This window comes from Python bivittatus, unplaced genomic scaffold (assembly GCF_059951505.1).
Source record: "Python bivittatus isolate LINGU-HERP-01145 unplaced genomic scaffold, Pbiv_v1 ctg000080_np1212, whole genome shotgun sequence".
In the NCBI taxonomy this organism is placed as follows: domain Eukaryota; kingdom Metazoa; phylum Chordata; class Lepidosauria; order Squamata; family Pythonidae; genus Python; species Python bivittatus.
In genome coordinates this window covers 58131384-58143043 of record NW_028277035.1, presented here as the reverse complement: position 1 = coordinate 58143043, position 11660 = coordinate 58131384, and the positions used below count along the sequence as shown (strand labels likewise).

Here is an 11660-nt window from a genome sequence, read left to right as displayed (position 1 = left end):
TTTGGGAACCAAGGACCCAGAGTCTGGAGGAAGAATGGAGAGGCACACAATGCACGATGCTTGAAGTCCAGTGTGAAGTTTCCACAGTCTGTGTTGATTTGGGGAGCCATGTCATCTGCTGGTGTTGGTCCACTGTGCTTCATTAAGTCCAGGGTCAACACAGCCGTCTACCAGGAGGTTTTGGAGCACTTCATGCTTCCTTCTGCAGACGAGCTTTATGGGGATGCTGACTTCATTTTCCAGCAGGACTTGGCACCTGCCCACATTGCCAAAAGTACCAAAACCTGGTTCAGTGACCATGGGATTACTGTGCTTATTGGTCAGCAAACTCGCCTGACCTGAACCCCATAGAGAATCTATGGGGCATTGCCAAGAGAAAGATGAGGGACATGAGACCGAACAATGCAGCGGAGCTGAAGGCCGCTATTGAAGCATCCTGGTCTTCCATAACACCTCAGCAGTGCCACAGGCTGATAGCATCCATGCCACGCTGCATTGCGGCAGTCATTGCTGCAAAAGGGGCCCAAACCAAGTACTGAGTACATATGCATGCTTATACTTTGCAGAGGTCCAATATTGTTCTATTTCCAATCCTTGTGTTATTGATGTCATGTAATATTCTAATTTTCTGAGATTGTGAATTTTGGGTTTTCATAACCTGTACGCCATAATCATCACAATTACACCAAAGTAAGGCTCGACATATCTCGCTTTGCATGTAATGCGTCCATCTCATATATTGGTTTCACCTTTTGAGTTGCCTTACTAACATAAATGAACATTTGCACGATATTCTAATTTTTCAAGTTTCACCTGTATAGTGACCAACTCATTCTACAGCAAATTTATTTTGGAGTTAGCTTTATATTTCAAGATCAATTGTCTGTTTTTAAATACAAATGAGACGATCTTACAGGAGTATGGTCGGGGAAAGTGCATGATAGAGCAGTGGTGTAAGTAATTACTTCATTACATTTTGGGTGGTCTTACTCTATTTTTTATCCTGCAATTTTGTAGCTAGTTCTTGTTCCAAGAACCTCCTCCTCTTAGAGATTACAAGATACTCCAGTTCCAAGCATCCTATTCCTCTGAAATACAGAACTCATATAACTCATTGGGAATTTGATAGGCCACTTTTTAAAGCAGCACACAAATGGTATCACCGGGGAAACTGGATTGGGCATGATTGGTCAATAAGGAAACAGAGAAAATTGCACTGGTAAAATGAGTAAGTCCAGTGAGTCTGATGAAATGATCTACTAAAAAATATGGATCAGTTAGATCCCGAGCATCACCAAAATACAGGAATCAAGTTACACTATGGTTGCAGCCATTTTGTTATTTGAAATGAAAATTATTCTTAACTAATGTAATAACATTTTGTCTCTAAAGTATAAAACCAAGCTAAGACAGAGGCTGATAGCTCAGTATGAAGAGTAGATTATACATCTCTAATATTATAGATGCCTAAAACTGAAAAGAAAAAAAAAACAGCAACATCTAGCAACAGTAATTGAATGAATAATCAAATTTCTCTTCTCTATATCCTACTATGAAATATGACATTTAGTATAAGATATACTTTTATGTCATTCCCTGCTGATCCATTATTTCCCATTTTCCCTTTCTCACTCCATTCTTTTGTGCTTGGTACAGGTAGTCCTCAACTTACAAACAAAATAGGGACTGGAAAATTAATTGTTAAGTGGTGCAGTTGTTAAGCAAATCACATCATTGTTAAGTGAATCATGAGGTTCCCCATTGATTTTGCTTGTCAGAAGCTGGCTGGGAAGGTCGCAAATGGTGATCATATGACTCCTGGTCACTGCATTTGTCATAAATGCATGCTGGTTGCCAAGGAGCTGAATTTTGATCACATGACCAGAGGGACGTTGCAATGGCCGTAAGTGCGAGGACTGGTCATTAAGTAACTTTTTTCAGTGCCTTTGTAACTTCAAATGGTCACTAAATGAATGGTCATAAGTTGAGACTACCTGTATAGAATTCTATTATTATTATTATTATTATTATTATTATTATTATTCACATCAGTCCATTATGACTCTGGGCAGCTTACAAAATACAACAGTAAAGACACAATAAAAACACAGAATGTTATCATTCACATACAGTGACTGTTGTAAGGCTAAATCTTACCCTCACATACATCGAATTCAGTGACACCTACCTCTGAGCAGATTTGTATGTGAGAGGAGAAGAACGGAGGTTCCTCAAGGCCCCCAATTGCTATTCCTTTCTTCATGCTGGAGGATAATGGAAATCACTGTTCCTTATACCCTCTTAGAAACAGCAGGTCTTTTAGGGCCCTTCTTTTCCCATCATAGAGAAAGGGACTGTCAGGACCCACTCCTGAATCTTGTCAGTCTCAGACATGCTGCTGCTCTTCCTTTCCAGGAAGGGAGGTAAAGCATGGAAAAGGCAAACCTACTGAGGGAGTTCTGCCAGGAGCTCCAGCAGTGGTGATGAGGGAGCCAGGGAGGTGGGACCCACTCAAGGTATCACAAGCTGAATAAGCTATCCGGAGGTATTAGAGAAGGGCCTCATCCCTGGTGCATGAGAGCTATTAAAAGATAATCTTACCAGTTTCCTGACAACATACTGTCTTCTTCATAATACTCATCACCGCTAAAATATTCCTGATCATCCAGATAACAATCATCATTATAATAATCTCTAATTTCATTATCTTCTCGACAAATTGTGGGTAGATGCCTATCACCCGATTCTGACCTATAGTTAGAATGTAGAGATATTTTTATTACTTTTCATATAAACACTTATATGAATCCTCCCTACATTCCCTCCCTATATTTTCTGAAGGCTGATTAGAAAGAATTTAAACCAGTGCAACAATAAAAGCATTTAAAAGAACAAAAGTAAGATTTAAAAAATACCAAAAAGATATAGTAAAAGTCGACAGTGCGTGTAATGTAGTCAAGTAGACTTTACTATACTTCCTGTAGAGTGAATGCCTTCCTAAAAGAAAAAGTTCAACCACTGACAAAGGGCTACCAGAAAGCCTCCTGAGGTTGAGGAGTTCCACAGCTGGGACAGGCTGAGAAATTTTACTCTCCTTTTGCCTCTCTATCCATCTGCCTCTTCTTCCCCATCTTTTTTCTTTTTTCAAAACACAGTTGTGACTTAGAGGTGGATGTTACCCATCAGCTGAATAAAACTAATTTGATTTACAGCTTCCCCTTATACCCCTCCAGTGATGTCAAATAAAAGAAACCCATGCTGCAGTTTCATTCTATATCTCATTTCAGTAAATTGGCTGCCACTTACAGGGAGCAGAAGATTAAATGTGATGGTGTCATAGGGACAATCTGATAGATGCAAAGGGAATAGAAATCAGTGGTGGGCACATGAGGTTATTGGGTTTTAATAATTACTGGTTTTAGTCTAATTCTAGAAGGGCCATAATGTTCTGCATAATTTCTAGAAGCATCAAAATACAAAATGGATTATAGGAATGGAAACCATTTGTCCAACTTGTCTATTCTGCTGAAAGTTGGTTTATATGGTTTCAGACAAGAATTTTCCAGCCTTATTTGGAGATGCCCTCCGCTACCACTATGACATCCCTTCCTGAGTCCCTCACAAAAATGTACATTAAAGTCCTCTGGTATTATAAGATCAAGAGGCAGCCTTGCAATTCTAGTCCTGACATTGTGTATAAGAATGCATCCCCAACTATGACTACAGAAGAGCCAAGCTCAATGTTATGCTCAACACATGGGTCAAAGCTACTTACATATCATATGCTATGTTGAAGGCCAGGGTACATATCCCTAAATTTCATGCTTTGACATCATCTGTTAAGATAATGTCTGAAATGGCTTATATGATTTGTTTCTGATGTAAATTTTATTGAACCATAAAGTGCTGTTTTCCACGATATGACCTTGTATATACTTACCTAATGTAAGTTTCATAATAACGAGATCTATTACTGTAGAAGAAAGAATATGGAGAAAAAAAGTACAATGAATTTTAATGAAATGATGAGAAAGTAAATTCTATATTGTACTTATCAATGGATACATTTGTATCAATATATCTACCAAAAACCTTCCCACAGGATTTAATTCATCAATCAGCATGATGAAAGAAAGAAGCAATGATTTGCTTTATTGATTTTTAGCTTATCTCTTTTAGACAACAACTTTCTAATTGTGCAACAGTCTAACCATTACTTTTGTTGAATTTATCTGATTTTAACTTGACTCTAATCATGAAAATCAACAGTCTTTCACTTAGAAGTTCCCATGGACATTTGTTAAATCTGATGGCCAAGAGAATGACAGTAGTTGAATTAAAAAAATATGTAAACCATATCCTGACTTGTAAACTACAAGTGGATCACACAAGTTATGTTAAAATTAAACTAGACAATGAATAAAGAAGATAATCAAAGATATGTGTTCAAGATGTTAAAACAAGGAACCCAAGGATTGGAATTTTCAGTGAAATATAACATTTTAGTTTATATTATAAAAATATATATTCTGAATATAAAAGTCATGGAATCAAAGCACATATTCTCATATCTATACATATATTGGGATTTACCTCCTTTTGGATGATTGTCTACGTTGCTCATGGTGATCATTTCTGGAGTATGAATGGTTCCCAGTTTCCAGCGTATGCTCATGACTTCCAGTGCTTGTATGTTTTCTGTTAACCACTTTGGACACGTTTGCATTATTGAGGTTAGCATTTGTAGAGTTTGGAACTTGTTTCCCTGCTGAGTTGTGGTTGTGATGGCTATGATGATTATGGAATAAAGAGTTTCCTGTTGGAGGATGCACATTTTTCTCAGTAGTGTCCACCATACATGAAATCAGTGGCCTTTGGACATGCAGAGGGCGATGTGTAGTATTGATCTGTTGAAATGAATCCCTTGTATCAGTGCTAACATGATTTATATGGTTTCCAAACAGGGTACCATTTCTCTGTAATATAAAAATTAATAATCAGTTAATAATATAATATTAGCTTGCATGTCTTCATGTGCATATGAAGTGTGTGGTTCACTCAGCATCCTCAGATCAGGCAGTTACATAGTCATCATACCCTGTTCTAAACAGCTTCCCATGATCACAGCAACTATATCACAATGCCATTGAAAACATGCCAAGAAATTACTATTTTGTTAAACTATTCACACTCATTATGCCATACATACCCAGATTAACATGCCTGCAGTTAACAGCTAAGCAAAATATATTACTCCAAAGCATAACTAAAGTGTTTATAAGCTATATTATAAGAATTTGTTGTCACTTGTTATTACAACTATATGATAAAGTCATTCCATAAATACAGTGACAGAGCAATAATTTTGGAGTTCTGCGATTTTGTTCTCAGAGAAGAGGAAGTTATCCTTAATTCCATCTGCCAACTGTGTGTCTGTAGCTGACTATCCATGTAGCTATATCTATATCGAGATATGGCGGTTCGTATAGTTAAGTATCTGACTTCCCTGTTAGAAGAAAGTTTATGAGGTTTTTTTTACAACCAACCAAGAAGGTACAGTCTAAGCAGAGTTAAAAGCAAGATAGGAGTGGTATTTCTTAGAACTCAATCTGGAGAAGACAGAAACAACAATAAGTGGCAGAAGGAACAGCCCTGAAGGACTTAGTCCTCATTAGTTCTAATAATGATAGCTCTGTTCTCAGTTAAATGGGAAGAATAATTTCTGTTCAGTTGTCAGAATAGCACTGCTGGATTACTTCAGCTGGATGCCTCTGGAAATTCCAAAGATAAAACATGGAACTTGTTTTATGCTGGGTTTATCCCCAGCATTGTATTCAGATACTTATTACCCCTGTACTTAGCATCCCCACATATCTCCTTATACAAAGCTTGTGATTTAACAAATCCTCAGTTTAACATACCTTAGTTTAGCAGACTATACAGTAGATAACATTTTCATTCAGGCAGCACCCTGAAATAGCAGACTTGCCTATTATTTGGGTAAGCAGTCCAAACAGTGACTGCTGCTACTTCTAAAAAAAGTGGGCATGGGCCTATGCATACTTCATATCTGAATTCATGATAAGAGAGGGAAAATTCTAGGAAGATTGGGAGTGGAAGATAGCATGACAGGAGAAAATATGGACCAACGTCATTGTTTTGAGACTCCTGGAATATCTTAAACTACAACAAAGGCATAAAACAGTCCCTGTTCTCTCAATCTAAAGATGCAACATTTAAAAAAAGAATGGAAAGGAAAAAGCAAAACAAACATAGGCTACAATTTTTTTAAAGTTAAATAGTAGAACCTGAGGTGACCAGCTGGAATGGAAACAATCCAGAGAGATAAGCTGTCTTTCAGCAGAAATGCTTCCCATTTCTCACAGTTGCTGTCTGATGGAAACGTTGCTGCCAGGTGACCATCAAGGGAATAGTTTAACAAACCTTATAGAAATCATAGAGTCAATCTGTAAGCCTCTTGTCATCTGCAGGTACAGTCATAGTCCAGCATTTTCAGCTGACCAATGGGTCCAAAGGAAGGACAACTTCCAGTGCCAGAAAATCCACTGATTACAACTGTAAACATACTATTAGCACTGAAAGCTGTTCTTCCCTAGGTATGGGGCAGGATCATTGGGACAGTCTGCATTTAGCCACAGCTTCTTGCTGGCTATTCACATATCCACTCAGACACCCAAGCAAACATTTTGTTTTAGTGAATAGATAAGTAGAGGATGAGAGCAGAATTTCTCATAGGAAAATGTTGTCACAGGAGAAGGAGGGGCTATTGAGCTGACATCAAAAGTGGAGTCTTAAAAAAAAGAGGATTCTAGAAAGAACTGAAAAGAGAACTTTGACAGAGGAGGTATAATGGCTGACATCTAAGTCAGAACTAGATAGTGGTTGTTGTTGAAAATTTGGACTGTAAACTTTGTTGTAATATTGGCTTGTGCATCTACATTGGATCTGGCAGCGTTATAGTGCCGAAGACTTGCTGGTTTAAAGGCAAGTCTGGAGAAGATTGTTGAAGAGAGTTGTTGGGTGAGACCCAGAAAAAGACTCACTGAAGAACCAAAAAGGAGAATGTGCTGTGAGACTTTTTCTACTCAATACAGATTTAAAGGTTGAAGAGAGATGGAAGAGGTCAGCAATCAGAGCTGAGGAAGGAAGCAAGAATGAATGCAGCCAATATATTCCTTGTCTTTGAAGGAGGATGTGAGTGGAGTAACTAGGAATAGCTAGGTGTACATATTTGTCAGTTCAACATTATAGCTTGAAAACATATGCAGTTAGAGCAAACTCAGGCTACAATGTTGAGTACAGAAAAAAGTTGTGTTACACCTTTTTAATCACAAGATGTTGCAGGCAGGAGAAGGAGGGAGAGTGGGAATGGCCTTTCTCATAACTCTTGCTGAGAAATGTGGTGAAATCCAAAAGTACTTTGCTTGCTTTGATGTGTTTTCTTAATATACGGTAAAAAATCCAAAATAATTTGATGTGCCTTTCATCAAATTCTGGGAACTCACAGAAGCCTTATAAGTGCTTATAAACATTATCATCCTAGCATGATCCTCAGTTGCCAGTTGCCCATGTGGAAGATACCATAAGCATGATGATGGATTGATTTAGTTGGCAGCCCTTTGAGCAAAACAGAGTAGGGACTATGCCCCATCTTCTGACACATCTGCAAAGGGAACACTAGTTCAGAAGTAGCTTGCATTCACTAACTAATTTCAATTTCAATTAGTTTTAGTAGTATAGGAGTTACTGTTTCTATATTCCATATCTATTTCACTTGTGACATCGTTTCTTACTGATGACCATGCTTGGAAACCAAAGGAATTCATTTGCCAAAAGTAGAAGACTGCCTCAAACTAGAGCTTTCAAGAATCCAATATTAATTAAATCACAGGAGATTTAAAATGCCCTATTAACTGGTTCGCACGTAAGACATCTATAATGAAATAGCTGGGAAATGAATGGAATGCACTGAATATTTTGTGGGGAAAAACTCTTGCATTTGCTTAGCAAAAGAAAAAAAGGCTATTTTATAAGTTGAAGGCATCCTATCATATAGCCATTTACTTTATATACTTCCTCTTCCTCATGGTGATTTTGTTCTGGTTCATCCTCTTGCAAATCACAGGATATAGCTCGCCGAATTTCAGGTCCAATATCATGAAGAGTTCTAAGCCCAGCCTAAATGTGTAAAACATAACCAAAGCATATTAGAAATGAAACACCTTCTTCTTTTAAATTACTCATTTAAAGGATTTACGGCAAGAGGTCTTGCAAGCAAATGGGGCTGACATGGAACTTATATTGTTTCCATGCCAGTCCAGGAACTTGCAAACTTTTCCAACTACATAGTTCTACTTTCCTGGTCTAGAATCCTACTTCTAGATTTGTAAACATACCAGAAAAGAAATAAATCGGAAATCTTTATAATAAAAAAGGAAGCCTTTTTTAGGCCTGGGGCCATTTTTTTTTTAATATATTGCTTCTAAGAATCACAGACATTCTGGCATCATTTCATCCTGTTTTGGGGATGGGGGACTTTTATAATCAAAATGGGTGTATTAGTTTTGCAGACCTATTATCTCTGCCATTTTTACAAAAAGAGACAGTGAGCCTGCAAAGATAATGCTGCTAAAACATATTCTGATACCAATTTCTAGTAGCATACTCTTTGCTGGATGACTGCATATGGCTCACAGATGACCATCTCTGCTTTTAATATAGTATAACTAGACTAGCATGGGATCAGTCATGGACATTGCAGCACGCTAGTAAAATCTAATGATGCAAGCCTCGCAAACCAGTATTAAATTGAAATTCAAAAGAAATTGGAAGACCTCAATTTCACCTAAGACATAGCACTTCCCACACAAATTTGAAATCCTAGACTGAGAATTTGAAAAAAAAAATCTTGGCAAAGGCTATGGCAAACCAGTTTTGTACTGCTGCCAGAAAAATCTTCATGGACACAATCATCAAGTGTAAATTTCAACTTGGGGGAATCTTCACTTTTTTTTAACCCACAGATGTATCGTACTATGCTGGAATAGGCATAGTAATAACATGAGTTCCACCAGATATAAATTCTATTCAGGAATTCCAAAACATAGCGTGAGCATGACAGGGATGCACATTCTTCCCCCACTCTACTCTCACTAGCCACATATACTGTGTGTTAACAGGCACTGTCTAAGGACAAGTATAACCCTATTTAACTGTACATGATTGCAATGTTTCATAGGGTTATCAAAACCTGACTGTGTAGGTTTCCAATTGCATGGAGGATCAGAAATATGCCCAGTGAATACTTGGATTTTTTTTTCTTATAAGTAATAGCACGTACATATCCATATTTACTCATCCTGCAAAATAAATGCTTAGAACTTATGTGATTGCTTAAAAAAGTAGATTTTACCCAATTGTTGCATTTCTAGAGGGATTACAGAATACTTCTATAACAGGTTTATCAATAAGAGTAAGAAGTAATGATCAGTGACTCATAACATCGTATGTTTCTTGCATAATAAAATATGATGAAATAACCATACAGCATCACACTACATTCCTTTTTACCAAGAAAGTCAACAGTTTCATAATTCTCTCTTTTCATAATATATAATTTCCATTTGTTTTATGTATCTGCTAAAAGAAAGCTTTATATTTATCTTAACACAGATAGAACTTTCCTTGTTGGACTTCTGAACAATTATAGTAAAAATAATTTTTGGTTGGTTACAAAGGCACCACAATGAGTATCACAACCTCTTTTAGAATTGGCTATAATGGAAAGTAAATGTGAGGTTCTTTCAACTACTGAGCAGAAGAAGAATATGGATATCTATTTTCAATCATTCTTCAATAAATCCATGAAAACTTCCATAAATGGCTGAGCACATATATCACCCACAACCCCATATTCAAGAGGATCTTTTAAAACTGGAACATCTTCAGTCTTGCATTACTTTATCATTTATTCTTCCTGATTCTTTGATAAAAATAATGCTACCAAGATCAATCAATCAATTTTTAGAAGCAAATAAGGAATAACATATTCAACACCTAACTTCCAAGGGTTCAAAAGAAAAAAGAAAAAAAAGCTTCAAAAGATGTTTTCAAATAATTGACAAGAAATCATAAAAACTCTGTGAAATAGCTTAGTTTTTACTAGTTACCCAAGAGGGAGGGCACCATACAGATCATCAGAGGAAGGCTATTTCATGAGTAAAACATTGACTTTGCCCACCCATGTCAAAGCAGGGGAGGGGGGTGTCTCTCAACATCCTATTGGGGATCTGTAGGCTGGATGGATGGCATGGAGACATTCCTAAAGATATTGGAGCACCAAACCTTGTAGGGCTTTCTAGATGAAAGCCAGCACCCTTTGAACTGTTCTTGGGAGCCTATTAGTAACCAATGCAGAGCCCGAAACACTAGTATTATGTCAGTACAAAGTCTCTCATCTGCCAAAATGCAGGGTGCTGCATTTTATATCAAACACACCTTCCAGGTAGTCTTCAAAGGTAGTATATACTCTATACTTTTAGAATATATTTCAGTTGTCTATTCCAACATGGGATGAGTTACTGTTGCCAGGGCCTGTTTCTACTGGCACACCAGCCAAAGCTGGGCAAAGTCTTCAATAGACCCAGGTTCCACCTATTTATCTAGCAGTAACTCAAGTCTAGGATAACCCCCAAATTATTATGCCATGGTATCTTGAGTAGGCCTCTGCAAATCAATCCTGTTTTGATTTGAATTGAAGACCTGAGATTCAGGACATGAGCCAGTTTGAACTTATAATTTGATCTTCTTCAAGAATTGATTTGAGGGGAAAAAATCAATAGTCTATAGGGAAGCATCAAAATACTTGTAACACTAGTCATTTGTCAACAGAATAGGATGAAAATAAATAAGGATACTATATCCCTTGGATCATATTAACCATGCCAGGTTTTAGCTAGATGTCTTCAAAGACTTGACTGCATTGTTTAAATATTCTCCCTGTGACTCTTTTAAGGAAGAGGTAGCCAGGATAAGGAAAGGACATCTCAACCAGTCTCCAAACTGTCCAGCAAACAACCCAAGTTAACACAAATAAAGCCATCAGGCTGCTAAAAAAAAGTTGGGCTGCTCCAAAACAGAAGCATTTTCAACTTTCAAAGATTTCAACTTAATTTGATAGCCATAATTACTTTATCAGATCAGGGTAGGTTGTTCTGTAACACACAAGATTATAACTTAAAACTGACATGATAATTCAGTGCAGCTGTGCTTTGGAAGCATCATGTTACCAACAATTTACAATGATGTTAATCACTAATACACCCACGCTCTCCCAACACAACTTCTGCAAACACAAATATTGTTTTTCCTTTGAAAAATAAAATAGCAAAATAAATACACACATCTATTCTTTTAAATTTCCACAGACAATTAAATACCCTTCATAAATAAAATGCATTTCATTATTACCAAATGTCATGTTTACCTGATACATTACTAACAAGAAACCATACTAACTCACACAGATTTACAAGAATTACATTTAAACCCTAATTCAAACAAGGCTCTTGCAATTATAAAATCTAAATTTTAAAAAGATGTATGTGTTTGAAATCAGGTTTAATTACTGCCAATCCATT

General features: G+C 37.0%; 1 protein-coding gene across 1 annotated transcript in view; it reads right to left on the bottom strand.

The window, feature by feature from the left end:
- Nucleotides 1–11660, bottom strand: part of CACNA1D (calcium voltage-gated channel subunit alpha1 D) — a 242030-nt gene that overhangs the window by 10076 nt on the left and 220294 nt on the right. Inside the window, 4 exon segments of the mRNA XM_088134184.1 lie at nt 2602–2751; nt 3941–3973; nt 4594–4976; nt 8086–8199. Of these exon segments, the coding sequence (XP_087990310.1) occupies nt 2602–2751; nt 3941–3973; nt 4594–4976; nt 8086–8199 (680 nt within the window).